The 25434-nt window shown below is 37.9% G+C and overlaps 1 protein-coding gene across 5 annotated transcripts in view; it reads left to right on the forward strand.

Annotated features, from left to right (window-relative positions):
- The window catches only part of phf20b (PHD finger protein 20, b), a 161199-nt gene that overhangs the window by 45785 nt on the left and 89980 nt on the right, over window positions 1-25434 (forward strand). For 4 of the 5 annotated variants that reach the window (XM_039735526.1, XM_039735527.1, XM_039735530.1 and 1 more), the window contains 3 exons: window positions 10342-10513; window positions 17403-17487; window positions 18057-18224. In XM_039735526.1, the coding sequence (XP_039591460.1) occupies window positions 10342-10513; window positions 17403-17487; window positions 18057-18224 (425 nt within the window). The remainder of the gene's footprint in view (window positions 1-10341; window positions 10514-17402; window positions 17488-18056; window positions 18225-25434) is intronic. The other variant, XM_039735531.1, reaches the window with a different exon arrangement.

The following is a 25434-nucleotide window of genomic DNA, read 5'->3' on the forward strand; positions in this document are numbered from 1 at the left end:
CTCGTGTCGCTCAAACACAGGAACATATGTTGGTGTACAAGAATAAAAAACAAGTGCACTTTTATTCTAGACTATAAGTGAAGAAAAAATAAAGCAAGTTACAGTAGGCGGTTGATACGACAGCTTGTGTGGTGCAATGCTAAGAACTACTGATTTCCGATCCGTGCTATATAAAATCATCACATTCAAATATTAACAATTCTCACACACCCTTCCTACATTCACGACATGTGTACTTGTTGCAGTGTACACATCTCTCTGTGCTATAGTTCCTATTACACTGAATGAGCACCTGACATTGTACTTTCTTCCCTATATAAATAACATTCGAGTATAGCGCATCTCCAAATAAATCACATTTGAGTTATAGCGCATCTTTATGTGAAAACAGCATTGTCAGATTTGGGGGGGGATCGTGAACTGCGACTGAGAGAATGGAACTGAATAAAAAAAGACTGAAATCAAATGTATGTTTTATTCTAAAATAGTTAAGTACATGCAATATTATTTGAAAACGAACAGCGTCAGATCGGGTTTAAATACACGCTGCGACGCTGAACTCCCTGTCTATCTACATAGTAATAACAGTAATTTTATTATTATATAGGAGCTTCCCTGTCTGCCTATCATATAGTGCCTTTCCTTCCTACCTATCTGTATATCTATCCCCTTAGCTGTTTTTTATATATCTATTATACAGTGCCTTCCCTGTTTATTTATATATCTAGTGCCTTCTCTGCCTGTTTGTCTGTCTGATTGCATATAGCGCTGAACTTACTGCTCTGTACTATTCTGTCCTCTGCATGTCCTGGAGTACAAAAGAAACAGCACCATACAGCAACATGTGCGAACTGGCAAGATCGGGGAAAAAAAACACGCGGTCACTGATTACAAACCGCAAGATGAATGAAAGAGACAATATATGTAAAAACATCATCGCACTAATGCAATATTATTTGAAAACGAACAGCATCAGATCGGGTTTGAATATGCGCCCGATCTGACGCTGTTCGTTTTCAAATAATATTGCATGTACTGTGCTTTGAAACTGCTGCACTGAATAAGCTGACTCCTTCTGTAACAGCGTCAGCGTGTATTCAAACCCGATCTGGCTGTTCGTTTTCAAATAATATTGCATGTACTTAACTATTTTAGAATAAAAACATACATTTGATTTCAGTCTTTTTTTTTTTATTCAGTTCCATTCTCTCAGTCGCGTTCACGATCCCCCCCCCAAATCTGACAATGCTGTTTTCACATAAAGATGCGCTATAACACAAATGTGATTTATTTGGAGACGCGCTATACTCGAATGTTATTTATATAGGGAAGAAAGTACAGTGTCAGGTGCTCATTCAGTGTAGTAGGAACCATAGCACAGAGAGTTTTGTGTACACTGCAACAAGTACACATGTCGTGAATGTAGGAAGGGTGTGTGAGAATTGTTAATATTTGAATGTGATGATTTTATATAGCACGGAAATCAGCAGTTCTTAGTATTGCACCACGCAAGCTGTCGTATCAACCGCCTACTGTAACTTGCTTTATTTTTTCTTCACTTATTGTCTAGAATAAAAGTGTACTTGTTTTTTATTCTTGCACACCAACATATGTTTCTGTGTTTGAGCGACAACGGGCATGCTCAAAAAAATAGACTTCTAATGCCATGAAAAGTGCACGCAGGCACTTCAGTTCGCAAGCATTGGTACGAGAATGCAGTCACAAGTACGCTGCAGAGCTACAGCGCATCTTTATGTGAAAACAGCATTCTCAGATGGGGGTAGGGAAGAATCCTGAACACGACTAAGAGAATGAAAAGTGAATAGAAAAAAACTAACCTTTACAAGTATCATAAATTACACTGGCTGTTACACACTGAAATCAAATGCATGTTTTTATTCTAAAATAGTAAGAATAAGAGCAATTTACTTCTCAAAACTGAACCATGTGGGATCAAACTCATGACCTTTTGGATACTAGTCAGCGGCTGATACCACTACGCTGCCATAGCAGCTGTAGTAAATATGTGTCAATATAGCATGCTAAAGTGGCTTTTTTCTGCAGTTATATTTTTGAATAAAAGCATACTTGTTCTGTTATATTTGTACCTTTTGTGAAAGTGTTTGATATTTGAACTTCAGGCTTCATACATTATATAGTTTATGCTTACATTTTGTCATTTACTACTACAATATGAAAAATGTTTCTGTTTTAAAAATGTGTTTACATGGATTACTGTAGAAACGGAACACGCGTGAAATGCGTGTATTCCAAATAATGATCTATTATTTCCACTCTAAAACTCCACTTCACTCTCAGATACTCAATCAAGGCATGAGCTGGGAGAAGTTTGTGCACGTTCTAAGTCGGTGGGGGGATGGAATAGCTGGCTGCTTGCAGCCTGATTTTTATCAGCACATTTAGATGACAAAAGACGCTGGTGGAGAGCTGTGAACGATTTTAAGAAGCGATTTAAGGTGGGACGGAATTACGAGTTTTTTCGTAGGCTCTGGTAATTCTAGTCTTAAGAAGCGTGTAGTGATTAACAACTCGGTCGGGGAACACTTAACACAAAGCATTTAATGTACTACATTACCTTATGACAGGGTTTGAGAAAATCTAGTAAATTAAACATTGATTTTAAGATGAAGTTTAGTTTACGACATTTTACTTTAATGACAAAATAAACTATGAGAATAAAGTGGAAATGTCGACTTTAATCTCGACTTAAACGGCGAGAGTAAAGTGGAAATGTCGAGAATAAAGTCAACATGTCGACTTTATTCTCAACATAAACTTTTTTTTTTTCCCTTTACTGTGCCGCCTTTTTTTTCTTTCTTCTTCACTGTGGCCCTAATATGCTTCCATAGTTTTGTTAGTGACCCATGTGCCATTCCTTTCTTGTTCATATCTTGCCTTGCCGTAATGCAAGTGTGCATTGAATATCCAACAGGCTCTCACTTTCCCACTTAAAAGCCTTATTCATAGGTACAGTGGTACCCTGGTATATGTCTGCTAGTCCAACTTGGTAAATATCCTGTTTGGACTAGAAAAATTTTGCTTGGTATACAACCTTTGTTTGGAATATGACTCGCGTGCTAGAACAATGCGCACTACCCTTGTTTACCTCTCTCGTGACAAAGCCACGACTGCCCACGAGCATCACTACGCCAGTTGCTAGCATTTAGTGAACATCCCGAGCGCTACCCTTGTTTACCTTTTTCGAGACAAAGCCACGACTGCTCACAAGCTTCAGTATGCACTATAACTCTCTGTGAATTTTCACGTGATTTTGTGTTTTTTCACGTAAATTCATTGTTGAAAAGTATGAAGGTGGCATGCATATCCGGGACTTGGCTGCTGCAGACCGTATGCCGAGAACGACGGTATCTACGATTGTGAAAAACGAAGACGTTATTAAAAAGTAAAGTGAGGTTAAATTTTCATTTATTTCATCGAATTGCTTTTGTATTTATGTATTTTAGTAATAAGCAGTTTTTAATTATTTTATACAACCCCATCAATGTAAAATATGCCAATAACAATAGGATTTTTTTTCCATGGGAATGGATTAATCATTTTCCCTTTATTTCTTGTGGGAAACATTTGTTTGGTATACGTCCTGTTTGGTATAAGTCAAAGGATCTGGAACGGATTAAGGACGTATACCGAGGTACCACTGTGCTTTTAATTTTTTCCAAATGTTTTATCAACATGAGAAAAATAAATTTTCAGAAAACAACACTGCTCAGTTATTTCAGAAAAGAGATGCCACAAACTAATGAAGGTGCAGCGTCAACTCCTCATGTGGCAATTTCAGACAAACGTTGCAGAGGCTGGTCCATCAGGGAAATCTCTTCAGCACACACTCTGCCAATTGATAAATCTAAGCACCGCTTATCCGGCTGAAACAAACAATGATTGGGTAAATGTGCCATGCACAAGAATTCGAAAAGAAAGCTTGCTGGACCATGAAAAAAGTAAAATGCACATTGAGTCTTATGCTGTCCTTTTAGGAAAGCGTGTACTAGATCAAACTGGAATGGGTCAAATTGAAAGATCTGTATCTGTTTTAAATAACTTACAGAGAGATGCCTTTGTGGGAGCTTTAAGATCCGTGTATTGGTTGGCAAAAAATGAGTTGCCACATGTGATGTTTGAAAAGTTGTTGTACCACTGTAAAGAAATGGGTTGTTCCTTTTTATAACATCTCAATGTTGATAAAAATGCACATTACACCTGTGAAAGAATAATGCAAGAGCTGCTGGATGTCTTAGCATCAGAAATAAAATCTAACCTACTGAAAAATATACACGCTGAAAATTTTTTCAGTATTCTGTGTGATGAAACCACAGACATCTCCGTTGTAAAACAATTATTTACATTAAATGTGTTTGCCTGGTTTCTTCCCACAGTCCAAAGACATGCAGGTTAGGTGCATTGGCGATTCGAAATTGTCTCTGGTGTGTGTGTGTGCCCCGTGGTGGGCTGGCGTCCTACTTAGGGTTTGTTTCCTGCCTTGCGCCCTGTGTTGGCTGGGATTGGCTCCAGCAGACCCCGTGACCCTGTAGCTAGCATATAGCAGGTTGGATAATGGATGGCTCGATGTTTGTCCGGTCACTAAAGTGGTCAGAATTAGTTTTATATCAACCCGCAATATGATTGGTGGCAAAGTGGAGACTCTAACCAACATAATGAGTGAGGCTATGGACACTTTAGGCTTGAAAACTGCTAATCTGGTTGGACTAGGGTCAGATGGAGCGGCTGTTATGATTGGGAAACAAAAAGGCAGTGCCCAAGCAGCTGCACTACTTTATTTAACAAAACTGAATGATGTCTTAAGGCAGCTGTTCTATTTCTTCCAAAATTCTTCATTTAGGATGGCTGGTTTAAAGGAAATTCAAAATATTCTGAACATTCCCCAGATTAAGCTGAAAATAGCCAGTGACACTAGATGGCTGTCTCACGACTAGGGCTGCAACTAATTGGTAGTCCACTAATCGTTCAGTTTTTTTCCCCTCGATTAGTCTCAATTATTTCATGCCTGAGCATTTTAATGCCTGTGACTTGTGGTTGCATATCCTGTTCTGGGCTCCAGTGCATGTCTTACCTTATCTGCTCACGTATGTCCACCTGTGAATGTCACCCTGATGTGTCTGCATTAACACGATTAAAAGTTATAATAATCAAATTAAAATAAAAACCAGTGAAATATGAATTTGAAAATAATCAATGTTTTATATTGGTTTGACCTTCACAATAAAAAAGAAATACATTAAACAATACAAACTAAAGTGCACATAGTCTTTAAACAGAAAAAGTGCATTTGACTTAACCAAAAATGGCCACTGGTGTGCCTTAAAGACCAAAAGTTTAAATAAAGCTTCAATACAATTAAAATAAAACAATAATGTACAGTTTATAAAAGATTCAGTTCATATATTCCTGATTGCAGTGCAAGAACATGAGCATTTCGACAAACTGTGGTGTGAGGCTGGCTCTCTTCTTTGAGACAATGATCCCAGCTGCTGAGAATAAACGCTCAGAGGGAGTACAGGTAGCAGGAATACAAAGGAATGATTTTGCAGACGGAAAAAGTTGTTTTAATCATCACACTCTGAAGGAAAAGTGGTGTAGTTTATCACATCATGTACTGTATTATGCCAAAATAAAAAATAACGGACTAAAATATGTAACAAGCTAATTACTGATATACTCCAAAACACAAGTTACCTAAAGTTAGTTAGAGATGGTTTACTATTCATATGAACTCAAATATTATACGAAAAAAGAAGGAAAAAAAAAACTAGGACGGCTCAGCTACTCCTATTCACTCTTTTACTATAGCTCCAAACACGTTAGCAAACATAACTGAAGTTATATGCACTTAACCCTTAAACCGCTGCAACCAGCTAGAGTTGGTTTCCAGTGCAATTTAGTAGTACGCCGAAGCTGAGTATATACAGCGACGTACATTCATTGAACTCCGCAAACGGCTAAAGTTGTTTCTCAGTGCAATTTGGCAGCACGCCAGAGTTGACCAGTCACTGCGTATATTCGTTGAGCAGCCAGCTCATGAGCACTGCTGGCCCCTGCAGCACTGCAGCCTCACTGTCTCTGGGATTCAGCCGCTGCACTAAAAGAGCCTGCAGTCATCAGCGTTTACCTCTGTGTGTTTGCATGAAACCAGTTCAGGCGCAGTTGGTTCGGTGATTTTGCTGAATTTCATCAATGGCTTCAGTTGCACTTTGAACATATAATAATAAATTGTTGCAGTAGTTTTTTTTAAAAGTTTTTACAGTTCATTTGCAGTGTGTAAAATGATCAGTGTTACAGTAATTGTGATGCTCTTTTCATGAAAAGAAATACGTGTTCCGTTAAAATTTCACATTTTCTTTGTGAATTGTGACGTTTACTTAAAAAGCGCAGCTAAAAAGTATTTGGTGTCCAGGGGTGCATTAACCCCCATGTATGTGTCGGTTTAAGCTTTAACTATCATTGTCAAAACCATGATATACACAGAAAAGAAAGCTCTGCTTTGAATAATCTGCATTCAACTTTTTTTTCTAATTTGGTGAAGTGCTCCCACACTTTAGAAAGTTTCTAAATTTTTTTCCATCTCCTTCCCCCTCCTGTATGCGACTCGCCATTGCAACAACGTTTATTTTCCTCCAAATTCTTCTTCTCCTCAGACGTTGTTCTTCATTGGTAGGACTGTATGCAGTCTTGACAAACAATAACAAACGATACTGCCCCCAGATGTTAATGTAGTGCATTGCAGTTACATAAGCCAATGTGGTTCTTTGTGACTGGAGCTTTTATTGAAGGTTCTGTTTGACGCGTCGATAATAAAAAATCCACGTCGACGATTTTTTGTAGTTGACGTCGTCAATTAATCGTTGCAGCCCTACTCATGACTTTGCAGTACAGTCACTACGACAGTGTATGATGAGTGTCATAACTGCGCTGGAAAGAGAAGCCACTGAACGAAATGACATCACAGCAGAAGGATTAAGCAGATGTATTAAAACGAACAATGTTTTTTTTTCTCTCAGATGATGCTTTCAGACATATTACCTTTGTTGTCCAACTTATCTAAGACTTGGCACATCTTGCCGAAATTGAGCCAATTTTGCTCGCCACAAAAGTGTCCATCATGGAGTTGAAAGACACTCCTGGGAGATATTTTCAAACCCTTCATCGTTTGGCAGAAGAACGGTCAGATCTCCACATTGTTTATTCACAGAGTGATGTCATTCAAAACTGCAATATTTGATAAATACCTAAAGACAGTTGTCATGCACCTAGATGCAAGATTCCCTGACATGCCAATTATTTCCAGCTTTTCAAAGGTTTTTAATGCAGAAACTCAAGATAAGTGAGTCTGCTGAAATTCTTTTGGTCATTACTCTAAATATGGTATCCCTCCAATTTTAAAATATGAAAGTAGCAGGCAAGAATGGACAGTTGCGTCAAAAATGATCAGAAGTGAATCATACAAAGACTTCAGTCCAAAACAGATTTTACTAAAAATGGCAGCGACATCAGAGCTCAAAGAGTCATTTCCAAATTTAACCAGACTAGCTCATATTGGGCTAGTGAGCACAGCTGAATGTGAAAGGTAGTTTTCTGCTTTTGAAAGGATCAAGACATGTTTGAGGAATCGCATGAATCAAAACACGCTAAATAATGTCATGCTGATCTCCTTGGAGGGCCCAGATCCTGGGGACTTTGATTATGGGAAAGCTGCAGACCACTGGGCCTCTAGAAAGAAAAGAAGAATAAATATTTAACTGAAGACACCTTCTGCATATGCAAGCTGGCTTTGAAGAATATTTTTAAATTTTTCTTCATTAGGTTTCCCATAATTTTTTTTTATTGTTTTCACTTCCCAACAGCGACAGTACTTGTGCCTCTTGGTTTATGTCATAACAATTGTTTTTTAAAATGTTTGTTAGGGTTGCAGGGTCCTGATTTGGATACTTAAATTTAATAAAAATATTCTGTCAAACCTTAAAAAAGGAAGTCATATTAAGCATTGGAAAATAATCTATACTAGTAAAAGGCAAAGCCCTCACTCACTCGCTCACTGACTCACTTACTCATCACTAATTCTCCAACTTCCCGTGTAGGTAGAAGGGTGAAATTTGGCAGGCTTATTCCTTACAGCTTACTTACAAAAGTTAAGCAGGTTTCATTTCGAAATTCTACACGTAACGGTCAATAACGGTTGACAACGTCCGCCATGTTGAACTTTGTTATTTATGGCCCCATCCTCACGAAATTTGGTAGGCGGCTTCCATATTGAAGTTTCCAACGTCACTAAGTCTCCAACTTCATGTGTAGGTAGAAGGCTGAAATTTGGCAGGCTTACAGCTTACATAAAAAGTTAAGCAGGTTTCATTTCGAAATTCTACGCGTAACGGTCAACAACGTCTGCCATTTTGAACTTTCTTATTCATGGCCCCATCTTCGCGAAATTTGGTAGGCGGCTTCCCTGCGCTAACCGAAACCAATGTACGTACTTATTTTGGTGGTATGATGCCACTGTCGGCCGCCATATTGAACTTTTTAACGGTCTTTGTTACTTATGGGCCCGTCTTCAAGAAATTTGATACGCGGGTTTCCAACTCTAACTGAATCCTACTTACGTACATAAATACGTCCATAGCCTACAGCTCGGTCACCGTGTGTGGCGGCGTTGGGTCCCCCATCCCAACGCCTCCCACGTTGTTGGCTGCCTGCCTATATAAGGCCGTCCGTCGCTTCAGTCTCTACATTCCCTTCCTTGCTTCACCACTGGATTCACATCTCCCTGCTGATAACTACAACATTTTTATTTAATCCACAGCTTCTCCGCTGTTTTATTGTTCATTTATTATGATTATAGTTAGTGTGTAGGTGTTTTAGACTTACTTTACACTGTTCAGGTACCCATTTCCTTTATCATTCCAACCGTACCCCCATTAACATGTCTATCGAGGTGATTACCGTCGATCAAAGAACTGTCACTTACCGAGTGGTTTCCATGCCCGGAGATGGCACCTACCTTTTCCATTCTCTTTGTTACATATTGCACGCCATATCAGGCTCACTCTTGATATCCGGAGGAACATTGTGTCTTATGTATTGAATGACTGGGACAGGTTTAAGGTGTGGACTGATGACGGTACAGGAGATAATTCTACTACACAGGAGCACTATAAGAGTGAAATGCTTAAGCCCTTCACCTATGGATCTGCATGTGAGTTGATGGCTGCCGCTGAATTGTTTGGTTGTCGCTTTCAAGTGTACCATAATGGCCAAATATTTTACACCTTTCGACAACTGCCAATGCCTCTCAAACATCTTAGATTCACAGGTGACGATTTCAGTAGTGGACACTTCGATGTTTATGAATGTTTAAACTCTTAAAAGCTGGATGTGAAGTTATTGATGAAAGCGGTTGTATACTTATAACGCTTGACAGATGCTGAATGACTCTTCAACACGTCCTACAATTATTGTACTGTCGTAATTGAAACAAACCATGAAACTCAAACCGATTATGACGGCAGCAATCCAAGCTGTGAGATTTGAAACAAGATTACTGTTCACATGGCCAACTGTACGTTGCATGCTCAAGAGTAAGCTCAGCGCACAGCTTGGTCATATTACAACCGGAGGGCCAAACTCACATATACAGAGATCCTTAACAAATAATTATTGGTATATTTTCCCTCAGTTTAAAAAGGTTTAATTTTCTTCTTAATAAAAATTTTAAGGCAGTACTTCGTCGCTGCAAAGCGCGGGTATTTTGCTAGTTAATAATAATTAACTAATAAAAATAGTGCACATTTAATTTTCCCCACCACCAAATTTCCCCGACCCGCTCCACCCGGCTACTTTTTCATGCCACCTGGCTGGAAAAAATTTCTGAGGAGAACACTGCAACGGCAATATACCTGTATAATGCCTCACTGCGACAGCCAAGTCAGAAGTTTTTTTCTTTTTAATTTTATTTTTTGTTCAAACAAAATGTGTGTGTGTATGTAATTATTTATTTACTTATGCATTTATTTATTTATTTAAAGAATATCTAAAAAAAAGCCAAATTTCACAATGGGGACAAATAAAGCTCTATATATCAAACAATAACTGGTATATACAGTAAGTTGATCTTACTGGAAAGTAGAGTTTGCAACTTAACTACATACTGTAAATTGCAAATAAGAAACCCGTTTCCTCCATGTTTGCCAAGTTTTATTTTTTCTGTTCATTGGTGGTGTCCTAATACTTTTAACATATTGCTTAAATTTTTTGTCTTGTTTATATTTACAACAACCTGTTTTGTGTGGCTAGGTATTCAGCCAGCATTGAAAAGATTGATTATGATGAAGAGAAAGTCCTTATCCACTACCGACAGTGGAGCCATCGTTATGATGAATGGTTTGACTGGGATAGCCCATATTTACGGCCTGTAGAACGTGTACAGCTGAGAAAAGAGGGACTACAGGCTGAGGAAGGGGACCCTGTAAGTATTTCCAACTATTTTGCTTTTTGACACATCTCTGAAGTAGTACATATATTGTTTAAATGTGATTGTAAATTGTACATATTAACCATGCATTTTAACTCAAAAATAGCAGTGATTACATTCAAATGCTTGAAAAACAGTTTCATATTTGTTTGAAATGTCCTTCCATGTGATGAAATACATTTTGAATAAATGTAAAGCATGTTTTGATTTTAGCTGCACATTTAACATGTCTCTTACACTGTATCCTTAATGATTATACTGTACAATGGTTTTTAATTATTAAAACACCATGCATTTTGTTTCTTTTAAAGTTTTCTAGCTATATTGCATGTGCGAAAGATCACCAGTTTCATGCTAAAAGAATCGGTTAATTCCAATGCTGGTTCCTTTTTTTAATTGTATTTATTTTTATTTATTTGTTGAAAAAACTCTTTTACAATAAGCTCCTTCATAACCAGCCATGTTCATATCTTATGTTTTGTATTAATGGGGTATTTTTAAAATTAAACTGCATACCACATCTGCTCTTGAATGAAAGTCTTTAAAGTCTTGAAAGTTAGCTGTTCAACAAACATAAAAACCACTAAAATGAAATCCCCTGAAAATAACATTTATAGCTAAATAAAACTCAACAATAGTGGACACCGAAGAACAAGAGTGTTAATTCCACTGCTGGCAACTGTGATTGACAAAATAACATGCCTATAAGCAAGTACTGGATCAGCAACTTGAAGGGACTTTAATCCAACACCTTCCTTTAAAACTAGTTGCATTAATCTCTGCTCTTTAAAATCACTCTGAAACATAAAAGCTGATGAGCTGCTTTGGGGAGCTAGAGGTTGACAATCTCTTCTCTTTGTAGACCTGAAAGTTAAGGCCCACACTGTAGCCTTTACTTTAAGAAGATTCTTCAGAATCTAAACTCTTGTGCCAAAAAGAGTAATTCTGTTCCCTATGAAGTTGCCGAGGACACAATAAAGATCCGAACTAAGAAAAGCACATCACACTATGAACAAACGGCTATATCTCAAAAAGAAAGTGTGCACTCCATTGCAAGAAGAATTTTCCATTTCAGCCTGAAGTAACAACATACAACAACACCACACATTTGACATCATCCTTACAGACTTGGTATAATAAATAGATAAAACTATTTACCTGTGCCAAAATAAAGTAGAACTATAAATAGCTATTAAATACACCGCCTCTTCCGTGTTATGTTTGTCTCATCTGCCTTGTATCCTGTCGTCTTTGTTGGTATATATGCAGTTATCATGTTTCTATAATCTTTGTGTTTATCAATAAATGTTATCATTCTGCTTCTTAAAACGAGTGTGCTTATGCCCACAGACTGCCTCCTACAGATAAAGGTAATGAAAATAAAGTAGGAGCCTTGCCAAATAAGTTAATTATCAGTACTGCCTTTGGCAATGCTGGTAAGAGTTAAATTTTTCTCCTTTTTCCTGATGAAGTGTTGTGTACACTGACCACAAGCCAGTTAATAAAGATCTGCCGAGTGACCTGCCAGCCCCAGGTAGAACCTTGATATTCAGTATTAAAAAAATGTATATCAATAAAAACACTGGGGTATCAAAATGTTTCTTTATTATTATGCTAACACTACAGCATTTTATCTCAAATTAGCACCATAGTGACCAGGCACCAATATGCGATGGAGTAGTACCCCGTGTGTGGTAAATTCCTTCCTTCATTTTCACTCTGTGCTACTGGAAATGCAGTCCTTCTCTATACGGCAATAAAACTTATTTATGAAGGTTCAAGAAATGGATGGGTGTAAGATTATAGCATTGAGGAATAGTTACAATGCATACATCACAGACATAATTTCCGAAACCAGTTATGCCAAATACAGTGTCGGCAGTCCTTCTCTATACGGCAATAAAACTTACTTGCCGAAGCCCACCGTAGCATATGGCAGTGTAAGAATAAGAACGAAAAACGGTGAGAAAGGAATTCAGTATAACAAAGGCTTAGGAAACCACTGTCGCAGTATAATGAAAATAGCAAGGAGTGAAACCAATGCCAATGGTCGAGAGAGTACCTTCCTGTAGCAGGCTACAGAAAAGGTAGACATATATAGATAGACTCCGCATTCACTGTGTTGCCCAGTCGACACGATAAGTCAGCGCGTCCGCCCTATTGCATGTGGTAAAAGTGCCATTTAAACTAATACAGGTAGACGTGGAAACCGGGTTTTCTGATGAAAAAACAATAACGTGCAATTACATGCAATTATTTATATCCATTTATACTCTAATAATGGCAATTATTAAATAATAATAATTATTATTATTAAATAATTCCTCCCATATAAGTAACATTTCTCGGACTGCTTTCTTCCATCTCCGAAACATTTCTAGACTTCGTCCTGTTCTTACTCAACACGGTACTAAAGTATTGGTTAATGCCCGAGTCACCTCATGTATAGATTACTGTAATGGTGTTCTATCTGTCATCCCACAAAAACGTATCCATCGCTTACAATTTATTCAAAATTCTGCTGCCAGGATAATAACCTGCTGTTCTAAATCCACTGAACATACTACACCTATTCTCTCTCAACTTCTTCACTGGCTCCCTGTTAACTACAGAATACAATAATAAATACCGCTCTTAACATTTAAAGCTCTCCACAACCTCACTGATCTCCTACAGACTGACACTTGCCTCGCTCACTCTGATTCTCATCTGCAGCTGTACTTTCTGTACCAAACATCAAACTCTGTGCTATGGGAGCTTGAGCGTTCCTCATAGTGCTCCTCAACTCGGGAATTCTCTTCTCTCTCATATACATCAGCTTGATTCAATAACACATTTTAAAATTACCCTCAAAACTTATCTTTTCAAACTGGCATACCAATTGTGAATTTTGCACTGTTACTGCCAGTTATCTTTGTTTGTTTGCTAATTATTGCTGTTTGATCGAGAGTGACGGTGGACGCAGCAGTAGGATTAGAGATGCAGGGCTCTGTCGTGCGTATCCCATGGTCTTCGAGTTGGTGGACGGGGTTCTGAGTTGGTGGGCGTGGCTCTCTGTCTTGCTTGCCCTTAGTTAGAGTTGGCGGGCGGGGCTCTGTCAAGCGTATCTAATGGTCTTCGAGTTGGCGGGCGAGGCTCCCGGTCTTGCATGCTCTTAGTGAATTATATATAGATTTATGAAGGTTCAAGAAATGGATGGGTGTAAGATTATAGCATTAAGGAATAGTTACAATGCATATATCACAGACATAATTTCCGAAACCAGTTATGCCAAATACAGTGTATATGTTTTGGGAAGCTCTTTCCTAGAAACCTCAAATAAAGGATTAAACCCAACCCTGGAAAGAGCATTAGTACATCTTTTGGTACACACAACGCACTCGGACTGAATTAATTTGCTAGTCAGCCCAACCTGAACATTTTTTGTTTATGATTAGCTTTGCAGCTTCAATTCTTCAGATCATGGAGTTCTTGACTACCGTGTTTCCCCAAAAGTAAGACCTACTCCGAAAATAAGCACTAGCATGATTTTCAGGGTGCTCTGTAATATAAGCCCTACCCCAAAAATAAGCCCTAGTTAAGATCGTCGGCTGAAAAGTAAGAGGCCTAAGACCAGGTTTATACTTCATGTGTTGTGATGCATGTGTTGTGATGTGTGTGCCTGAAACATCCATTAAATTCCAAGCACACCTTGCCACAATATCTCTGAAAAGGATGTTTAATGATTACATCCATCAATTTAGGGATGTAGCCATTCCAGCAGCATTGGCGCAAGACAAAAACAAAATCCCTGGATGGGGCATTGGCTCATCGCAAGGTGAACACAAGCACACACATACACTGGCGTCATTGTAGCTTCACCAAATCCCCAAACCTTCATGTCTTTACATGAAAAACTGAGCACACTGTTGAAACTCACCAGGAAAACATACAAACTCCGGGCAAGGATCACAAGGAACGTGACTTCCTGCGAGACAGCAGCGCTACCACTGTGCCACCCCCGTATGTGTAGCTATTAAGAGTATTCATTATTTAAACAAAGTTACCGATTATCTGTATAATGTAACAGGCATATTTTAATGCATTTCATCATGAAAGTGATATCAAGTATAAATCTAAGAATTCTGAATGTGCAGAGAGTTGGAATATTATAAATGTAATGTGTTCTTGTGTGGCGATCTATTGCTGCTTGCCGCTGCTGTCAGGTCATTGTATGGTGGGAGCAGGACTATATTGTGTCATTACTTTGGGGAATATGCGACTCTTGCAAAATTCAGGCCGGAATTCAGGGTTTGAATGTGGAGAGTTATGATGATATTCCAGAAGATGATGACATAACTGTATTTGGATAAATGTATATTGTTGTACATGAAAAAATATAAGATATCCCTTGAAAATAAGCACTAGTGCATCTTTTGGAGCAAAAATTAATATAAGACCCGGTCTTATTTTCAGGGAAACACTGTAGCATATGCACTCTCTCTGCATAGTTTGTATGTACTCCGTGTGATTTTTTTTTTCTTTTTCCAGACTGACTCTCCCCACCAAGTGCTCTGAGCAGGTTTTATTTAAATACCTGTCAGCACTTTGTTCATCTTGCTTTAGCCTTATCATTACAATAGTAGTTGTATGTTAATTTTTTATATTAATGTTTTCAAATGTAATTTCTTTAGAAACACGTTTTTTTAAGGACATTTTCATATCATTTAATGTCTATCACATATTTGCACATTGCTATAGTAGAGGTTGCTACATATATACTCAATTACTGGTACCCCTGGTATAAAGAGGAGTAAAAGGGTTGTAAACAAATCACTTTCTGGTGACTTACCTTGAACTGAAAAAACAGAAATCCAAAATTCAATTGAAGTGAATTAATTCTGAGAGAAAAAAAACATCTGTCACCAAAAATATTTATTTTTAACAAAACCACGTGTGCCATGATAATTGGCACCTTGAGAAATTTTTATGAACAAAGTACAACTCATTTATATCTAAAGTTGATCTGAGTGTGTAGAAACTTTTAAAGCATAATCCATGACTCCCTATTTCACTGGAATATAAATATGAGCTGGCACAGAGGCCAAATTTTATTTAATCATCAGCATGGGAAGGATAAGAGAACACACAGTTCAAATGAGGATAAAGTGTGATGACCTTCACAAGTCAGGGAATGGGTATAAAAAAAATTGCAACTCATCTGAAAATGCTAATACTGTATCTATAATTAGGGCAATAATTAAAAAGTTCAGATCAACTGGAACTGTTATCAGATTGCCTGGAAGAAGACGCACATTTATTTTGCCATCACTCACAGTGAGCAGGATGGTAGGAGAGGTAAAAAAATCCCCAATGATTACTGTTGGAGAAATAGAGAAAAAAGGAGCATCTTGGGGTCACGAAGTCTCCAAATCTTCCATCAGATGCCACCTCCATAGTAACAGATTACTTGGATTACATGCCAGAAAAGCCTTTCATGTAATTTAACTACAAACGTAAGCATCTGGAGTTTGCTAAACGCTATTAGAACCATGTTCTATGGTCAGATGAAATGGAAATTGAGCTTTTTGGCAGCAAACACTCAAACTGTGTTTGGCATTAAAGGAAGGATGGCTGTACTGAAAATTATTTTAGCTCCACTGTCGTGTATAGTAGATGTTTTTTAATGTTGTAGGGCTGTTTTTCCTCCAAAGCCCCTGGGAACCTTGTTGGAGTACATGGCAGCATGGATTTTGTGAAATACCAGGAGACAAAATTAAAATCTGGCTTCCTCTGCCAAGAAACTGAAACTGGGTTGTCGCTGGATCTTCCAGGGGGACGATGATCCAAAATATATGTGCATATTAACACAGAAATGGTTAAAGGAACACATAATCAAGCTTCTGCCATCGCTGTCTCAGTTCCCAGACCTAAACCCTACTGAAAACCTGTGGGATGAACTGAAGAGGAGAGTGCCTAAGAGAGGACCTAGGTCCCAGGGTGATCTTAGAGGCATTCTGTAAATGGGAATAGTCTCTTGATTACCTTTCTAGATTTTCTAACATTATAAGATGCTATAGGAGAAGAATGAGTGCTGTTTTATTGGCAAAGGTTGGTTGTGCAAAGTATTAAATGCAAGGGTGACAATAGTTGAGGTTCTTGTGGTATTTTTAACAATAATTTCTTGATGAGGAATTTTTTTTTCAGAATAAATTTACTTAAAAGTTGGATTTCACATTTTTTTCAGTAGACACATTTACATATGCCTCAATACCCTAGTTATTCTCAGAAACCTGTTTTCTAAAATGCCATGTAAACCCTTATTTCAGTTTGAGAAACCAGGTTATTGGCCTCTGAGAAACATGGCACATAGCCAAGTAGCACTGGCAGCAAGGCAGGAAATAGCCCTGAATAACATAAGCATTTATCTAAGGAGACTTTAAAAAAATTGTTAATTGGTTAATGAGATTTTTTTAAGAGAACAAAGAGATATTTAACTCTAATCCCAATGTAAGATTACAACTACTTAAAGAAGTTGGAAAAATACAGAGTAGGAAATGGATAAAGCACTGGGAAAGATTAAAATGCTAATACAAATTCAACTAAGAAATCAAAAGAGAAGACTCCATGCCCATTCTTCCATATACACCCTACCCCCATCAGAGGACAGTGTTAGGCCATAACACAAAATAAGGAGAGAAATTCTTGATTAATTGAAAGGGCAGGTACACAATTCATGTGATGATCTACTGTATCCAGGACTGACTGTTTTCAAACCAAGTCATATAGACTTTGTTTCAAATTGAAATATAACATACATACATTTAAAATAAAAAAGGGAAAAATATTAAGATAGTTATAATTGGTTCAGTTATTAATCATTTTGCTTTTTCTGTTTTCACAGGAGTTCAAAGTGAATGATAAGGTTTTTGCAAGCTGGTCAGATTGTCGTTTCTACCCCGCCAGGATTCTTGCTGTAAATAAAGATGGTAAAGTTGGGTTTGTTAAAAATCTTTTCTTGTTCTTGTCAGAGGTTAATCTGGTTTCTTGTATGAAAAACCTCTACTTTAATGAATGAATATTGTTAGGGACCACTGTTAGTCACTTTGTGTAATCCTTTGTTAAATCGGCTATAAATGTAGGCTGATTTAATTTCATAATTACATACTACTAAGATTATTGTACTTAATAAATTTAACATTTGGTTTTAACATAAACTAAAAATTGCTTTGAAGAAACAGGGCTCTTTTTTATTTGCTCACCTTATCTTCTACAACTGATTTTTTACTCTACAATTACAAAGTACATTATTCTGATTTAACTAACTACTCTGCAACCTGCTTAGAAGCATAAAATATATTTCAAGATAAATACTAATAACTTTTCGGCTACATATATGCATGATAATGGTAATAAGTAAAGCACCAGTTTATCAGCAACAGTTTGGACCAGCCGTTTTTTGCTGAAAATATGCAATTGACATTTAATCGATAGATTGCTGTCCTATTTTATGGTTTGGAGTAGACATCTACATGGTACTGATTTTTTTTTTTTTTAGTCCTGCTCCCACCATGGTTTCGTCATGCTCCTTGGCCGGTCCCAACAAAAATCCATCCAGTGTCCACCTGCTTCTGCCCGCTTTCTCTGCCTGCCTGCATTCCCGCTTTCCCCTTTAAAAGGCACTTGAATCTGGCTTATAGTCTAACTGGGGATCTCATAGATGCAAGTAAATCTCATGTTTTGTGTGTGATTTTTTTTTTTTTTTTTTGATTTATGATCAAAGTTGATTTATTACATATTTTTCAAAAATAGTAGATAGACTGTATTCTTAATGGTATCCCTTTTATAGAGACCTAAAATAGCATTCTTGCTGGTATTTACAAAGTCAAAAAAATATGTCTGGGATTTTTGTCTTGGTCATTACTTAGACTTAGTTGTAAATAAACGGCAGACCTTCTGATCTTGTCCAATCCATGAGTGACCCATATATGTTTTTGCAGTAGTGCTGGGCGGTATGCCCAAAATTCTTTATCATGGTATTTTTCTAAATTATACCGGAATTACGGTATTCAACGGTATTTTTTTCCCCATACATGATTGAATGTTAACCACATTTTCCACTGTAATTACTGCAGTAGATTGGCTAAGAATAACCTATTCCACTACCATGAGAATTGTACATTGCACAAAAAAAACATTTTAATGTGTACACAAGTATTAATACAGGTTTGCATGGCCCCATAAAGTGACAGTTTTCAAAGGGGTGGCACTAATGAAGAGAAGGAATTACATTACATGACAGTTGCAGTCAAAATATAGAACCTTTTATTGAACAAATTTTGCAAACAACTTAAACTATAATTTTGACAACATATTTTCAACCATCCAAAGAGCCATTTAGACTTAGTAAAATATCTGGAGGTGCTTGTCAAAAGTTGTATTGCACTGAACATGTCTTAGAAAAGGAATAGTAAATATTTTTTGTAAACCAACTACACTTTCTGTTAATGTTAACAATCTCTGTCCACTGACATGTTAAAGTGACTTTTTAAACAACTTTACCATCATTAAACTAATTAATAAATAACAATAATATAAAGAATAGTGCATCTTCCAGTAATAATACTATTACTTCAAGACTTCAAGCCCAGGTGCATTACACAGTATTCACCAAATAAAATAAAACAAGTGCAACTTGATGATGACATCTTTACCAACTGAACCATCATTAAGGCAAACTGCATTAATATGGACCTTGCTTCAAGCTAAGCCATATACATAAATAATACAACTGCAACTTGCATTTATAATGCTATTTGTGGTGTAGCACTATGGAAGCGTATTAGGGAAACGGTGAAGAAAAAAAAACTATATGTCGAGAATAAAGTTGACGTGTTGACTTTATTCTCGACATTTCCACTTTATTCTCATATTCTCGACATTTCCACTTTATTCTCATAGTATTTGTCATTAAATTAGTGTCGTAAACTAACCTTCATCCTAAAATCATTGTTTAGTTTACTAGATTTTTTTCAAACCCTGTTTATAAGTTAATGTAGCACATTACATGCTTTGTGTTAAGTGTTCCCTGACCCAGTTGTTAAGCGCTACGCATGTCTTAAACTGACTTGCTCTGCACTAAGAGGAGGCACAGGTAGTGATCACCGCACAGAATACATTCACTTCATGATATTCCTGTCTCTCTGAAAATTTAGAATGCTTAGATAAATACTTGATATTTTCATGATGAAATGCATCAAAGCAGGTATTAAACATGAAGGGGGGCGTACGGTGTAGTGGCGGTAGTGCTTCTCCCTCGCAGTAAGGGGTCCCCAGGTGTATGTTCAGGGTAGAGAACTTTATGGTAGGTGTGACGAGGCTCCGAAAACTGGATATGTGAATGGGTATTGCACAGGTTGAACTTAAAAATTGTGTAAATGTTGGCTTCGTGATCTGGTGGTCGGAGAATTCAATGGATATTCTTCTGAGCGAGCTTTCTTTATTGCATGCATGCTATCCCTGACTGACATACTAAACCCCAGTTCCTATCCTTCCTTTTTCTTTCTCCACATAACCAATCACCACACGATAAACATCTTTGTGAAATTAAAACTAATTATAAACTTAGACCACGGAGTGTTCAGAACATTAAAAAAAAAATCTGCTTTATACATGTTTAATGACATGCTATCCATTCAGGGTTTCACCCATCCCAGCAATCATTGTGTGCGAGGCAGGACGGGGCGCCAGCTCATCACAGGGTGAATACGAGCAACACATACACTAGCAGGGTCAATATATCATAATAAAACCCCACATCCTACATAACTTTGAAAGGAAACTGAAGCATGCTGAGTAAACCCACCATAAAAACATGCAGATTCAAGGCATGGAACACCCAGAAACCCCTTGCTGCGAGGCAGCAGTACAACCTCCACGCCACCGTGCCCCCACATGATTAATGCATGCTTTAATGCATTTCATCATGAAAATATCAAGTATTTATCTTAGCATTCTAAATGTTCAGGGAGCAAAAATATCATGAAATTAATGTATTCTGTGTGGTGATCGCTTCCTGCGCCGCCTCTTAGTGCTGAGGAAGTCGGTTTAAGAAGCACGTAGCAATTAACATGGCTCAGGGAACACTTAACACAAAACATTTAATGTGCTACATAACTTATGACGGGGTTTGAGAAAGTCTAGTAAATTAAATATTCATTTTAAGATGTTTAGTTTACGATGTTCTACTTTAATGACAAATTCCGAGAATAAAGTTAACATGTCGACTTTAATCTCAACATAAACGGCGAGAATAAAGTCGACATCTCGATTTTATTCTCGTCATAAGCGTCGAGATTAAAGTCAAAATGTCATACTATTACACAGTACTCGGGTACATTACACAGTATTGAAAAAAATAAAACATGCAACTTGGCTTGCAGTATTATCCAGTAGTATAGAAACAGTATTCACACATTTGAACATACTGGTCCACATCCGTCCTTTTAAAACCAAAGCATCTCCAGACAACAGACATGGCTCCTTTTTTCGGCAAAAGTTCTTGTGTGTCCTCATGTTCAGCTTTACTGTCTGCTACAGATTCAGTTTCGGAATGTTCTCTGTCCATTTTCACCATTCAATACCTCCACTAACACATGCACTCCATTGTATGCGTGTTTAGCGGTGCAGCAGTGAAAAAGGTCCCCCCTTAAACAGTTTCCCACTACGCCATGTTCCAAACGTTGTTTAGGCTATTTCAGTTATGCTTGAAAGTTTGTGAACCCTTTAGAATTTTCTATATTTCTGCATAAATATGACCTAAAACATCATCAGATTTTCACTCAAGTCCTAAAATTAGATAAATAGAAACTAGTTAAACAAATTAGACAAAAATATTATACTTGGTCATTTAAGAAAATGATTGAATATTACATATTTGCGAGTGCAAAAGTATGTGAACCTTTGCTTTCAGTATCTGATGTGACCCACCTTTGCAGCAATAACTGCAACAAAATGTTTCCGGTAACTTTTGATCATTCCTGGACACCGGCTTAGAGGAATTTTAGCCCATTTCTCCGTACAGAACAGCTTCAACTCTGGGATGTTGGTTGGTTTCCTCACATTAACTGCTCGCTTCAGGTCCTTCCAAAACATTTCAATTGGATTAGGGTCATTGTCTTGCTGCATGACCCACCTTCTCTTGAGATTCAGGTAATGGACAGATGGTCCTGACATTTTCCTTTAGAATTCTCTGATATAATTCAGAATTCATTGTTCCATCAATGAAGGCAAGCCATCCTGGCCCAGATGCAGCAAAACAGGCCCAAACCATGATACTACCATCACCATGTTTCACAGATGGGAAAGGTTCTCATGTTGGAATGCAGTGTTTTCCTTTCTCTAAACATAACCCTTTTGATTTAAACCAAAAAGTTCTATTTTGGTCTCATCTATCCATAAAAAATTCTTCCAATAGCCTTCTTGTTTGTCCACGTGATCTTTAACAAACTGCAGACGAGCAGCAATTTTTTTTTGGAAGAGCAGTGGCTTTCTTCTTGTAACCCTGCCATGCACACCATTTTTGTTCAGTGTTCTCCTGATGGTGGAATCATGAACATGAACATTAGCCAATGTGAGAGAGGCCTTCAGTTGCTTAGAAGTTACCCTGGGGTCCTTTGTGACTTCGCCGAATATTACACGCTTTGCTCTTGGAGTGATCTTTGTTGGTCGACCACTCCTGGGGAGGGTAACAATGGTCTTGAATTTCCTCCATTTGTACACAATCTGTCTGACTGTGGATTGGTGGAGTTCAAACTATTTAGAGATGGTTTTGTAACCTTTTCCAGGCTGATGAGCATCAACAACTCTTTTTCTGAGGTCCTCAGAAATCTCCTTTGTTTGTACCATCATACACTTCCACAAACGTGTTGTGAAGAGCAGACTTTGACAGATCCCTGTTCTTTAAATAAGACTGGGTGCCCACTCGCACTTGATTATGTCATCCCATTGATAGAAAACACCTGACTCTAATTTCACCTTCAAACTAACTGCTAATCCTAATCTGACCATAATTCGCTCCGAAACTCTGATCGTGAACCGAAGCAATTTCCCCCATAGGATTGTATGTAAATACAATTAATCCGTTCCAGACTGTACTTTAAAGATTTTTAAGCACAAATATAGTTAATTATACGATAGAATGCACATCTAATAGTAAACTAAATGTAAAAACATTGAATAACACTGAGAAAACCTTGAACAATCGAGAAAACTAACATTACAAGAGTTTGCGCTATAGCCTTATGACCTGATCGCTGTAAACACTTTTTTTAATGAGTTTTTTTTTTTTTAGGGAAAAAAATTAACATTTGAAAAATCCGTAATTTAATAAACCACAAAGAAAAGTAACATTGCCACATTATACGCTATGAACCGACCACTGTAAACAGAACTGAAAACAAAAACAAGCCTTTTCTACCTTTTGCTTTCAGCCTTCCCTCTCTCGCTTGCTCGCTCTCTCTCTCTCTCTCATGTGTGCGTGTGTCTCTTTCTCGAGCCTGGAGCGCCTGTGTATGTGCCTCGCGCCTGTGTGTGTGTGTGCCTCTGTCTCGCGCGCCTGTGTGTGTGTGTGTGCCTCTGTCTCGCGCACCTGTGTGTGTGTGTCGCGCTGTCTCTCTCTCGCTCGCACGCTGCACAGGGAGAGACTGAACATGTACAAACTGAAATGGAAACTGACTTGTTCGTATACCAAGTGTGTGGTCGTGAACCGAGGCAAAAGTTTATAATAAAATTCCACATATAACATTTATATATATATATATATATATATATATATATATATATATATATATATATATATATATATATATATATATATATATATATATATATATATATATATATACACACACTAATAAAAGGCAAAGCCCTCACTTACTTACAAAAGTTGGGCAGGTTTCATTTCGAAATTCTACGCCTAATGGTCATAACTGGAAGGTATTTTTCTCCATTAACTGTAATGGAGTTGAGCTGGAATGACGTGGGGGGGCGGAGTTTCGTGTGACATCATCACGCCTCCCACGTAATCACGTGCACTGACTGTCAACGCAGTGCGTAGAAAACCAGGAAGACCTCCAAAAGCGCTTAAGAAAACATGCATTATATAATTGAGAAGGCAGCGAAACAATAAGAAGCGAGCGAGTGACATATACTACCATATTCATGAGTGCTGCTACCTCGGAAAGAAAACAAGGTGTACATCTAAAATTTAAATTAAGTTCATAGACAGGCTACCGCTGGCGTTTCACATGCCCACAGGTAATGCGGGATACAAGGTTAATGAGAGGACGAGGATATAAGCGAGTTTTGATCACTTTGTAACTAAGTTAAAATTGTAGGTGAAGGGGTGTGCTTATGCAAATTCTGAGAGACTGTGTTTGTGGGGGATCGACAGTTAAGGCGGGGGGAGTCACGTCATTATCTCCCTCCCATTCATCTCATTTCGCTCTGAGCTGAGCTCCAGCTAACGCCGTCTTCCGAAGCAACTTCGTCAGACTGACACCAAATACTCACAAATAAAATCCACAAGTTAATACATACGCTGTCTCTAGAGTTTCTCCACACTGAATCCTCCAGGCACTATTTGCAAAAGGTTACATTGACAATCGTGTTACGTTATTTTTAAAATCTTTCCTTTTCTTAGCACAAGCACAGCTGAGAAGCTTCGATGCATGTGCTCCATAACGCTTAAAAATAATGCATTTAATCACACTTTGCATTACAAGCAAAGGGGAGCTTTTGTCAATGCATGATTTCCTGGTACAAATTATATTGATCAGCGCATCCCGATTCATTTTACCCTCGCACCACCTTAGTTTGAGAAGAAGTATGAAAAAATATGAGGTTAACACAGAAAAACAGATCACCAATTCAAGCTTTATGAATAATCGATTCGCATTAATCAATAATTGTTTTGGTAAAGCCATCCTCCTTCCATTTAATAATTTTTCCGCCATTAGCCATGATTAAATGAACGGTAAATAATGTAAGAGCAAAGCGAGGGTGACTTATTTAGGCAGGCATATATATGACGGCAACACTCATGACAATGTCAATCATGTTACGTTGTTATTAAAATGTTTCCTTTTCTTTTTCATTACTTCTTTAACACACTACTTCTCCGCTGCGAGGCGCGGGTATTTTGATATATATGAATGACCTCCAAAGAGCGCAGAGACTTTTGATATCATGAACATGTCTGCAAAAACTGTGGTCTCCTGCCCTGCAAAAGTCGAGCAGCCAGCGCGCGTGCATAGCTGTTTCGGCCTTTGAGACGCTGACTGCGCTTCTGCCTTAAGTCAAAGTGAGAACTTTTAATTTTTTTCATCCTCCCCCTGCGCTATAGCCCAGACAAATGCAAACACGGGACCCCTTTTCAACACCACAGCAAAATAATATTAAGGCGATTCACACTTTCTTTTGCACGTATACGATTATGAGGTCCTCACCTCGGATTATGAAGACACGCACACGAGTGGAGGACTGACAGTGCCATCACAGCCGATTAATGGCGGGACGTCTCACCAGTCTACACAAGACCCACTGCGACTGTCCCCAAAAGGCGATCATAACGTCAGCGAACACATCTCTCTATACTATATAAAAGAAAAAGGCAACTTTCCTTTCTTTACACCTTTTTCCTTTTATCCCAAACCAAAGCCTTTCTCTCTTAACACTGCAGAGGACACAAAACTAATTTTCTTTAAATGCCAGTAAGGCACATTACCAGAGGCACAGATTTGAACGTTCACATAGAAAATGTAATTTCTATACCACAGCCGTCGTGTAGCGCCTTTCAAAAGGGATCTACTACCGAGAGATGATCCATATATATTTTAGCTGCTGTTAGTTACTTACCTGTTGTGTTACACAGTCTT

Source organism: Polypterus senegalus, chromosome 14 (assembly GCF_016835505.1).
Source record: "Polypterus senegalus isolate Bchr_013 chromosome 14, ASM1683550v1, whole genome shotgun sequence".
NCBI lineage: Eukaryota > Metazoa > Chordata > Cladistia > Polypteriformes > Polypteridae > Polypterus > Polypterus senegalus.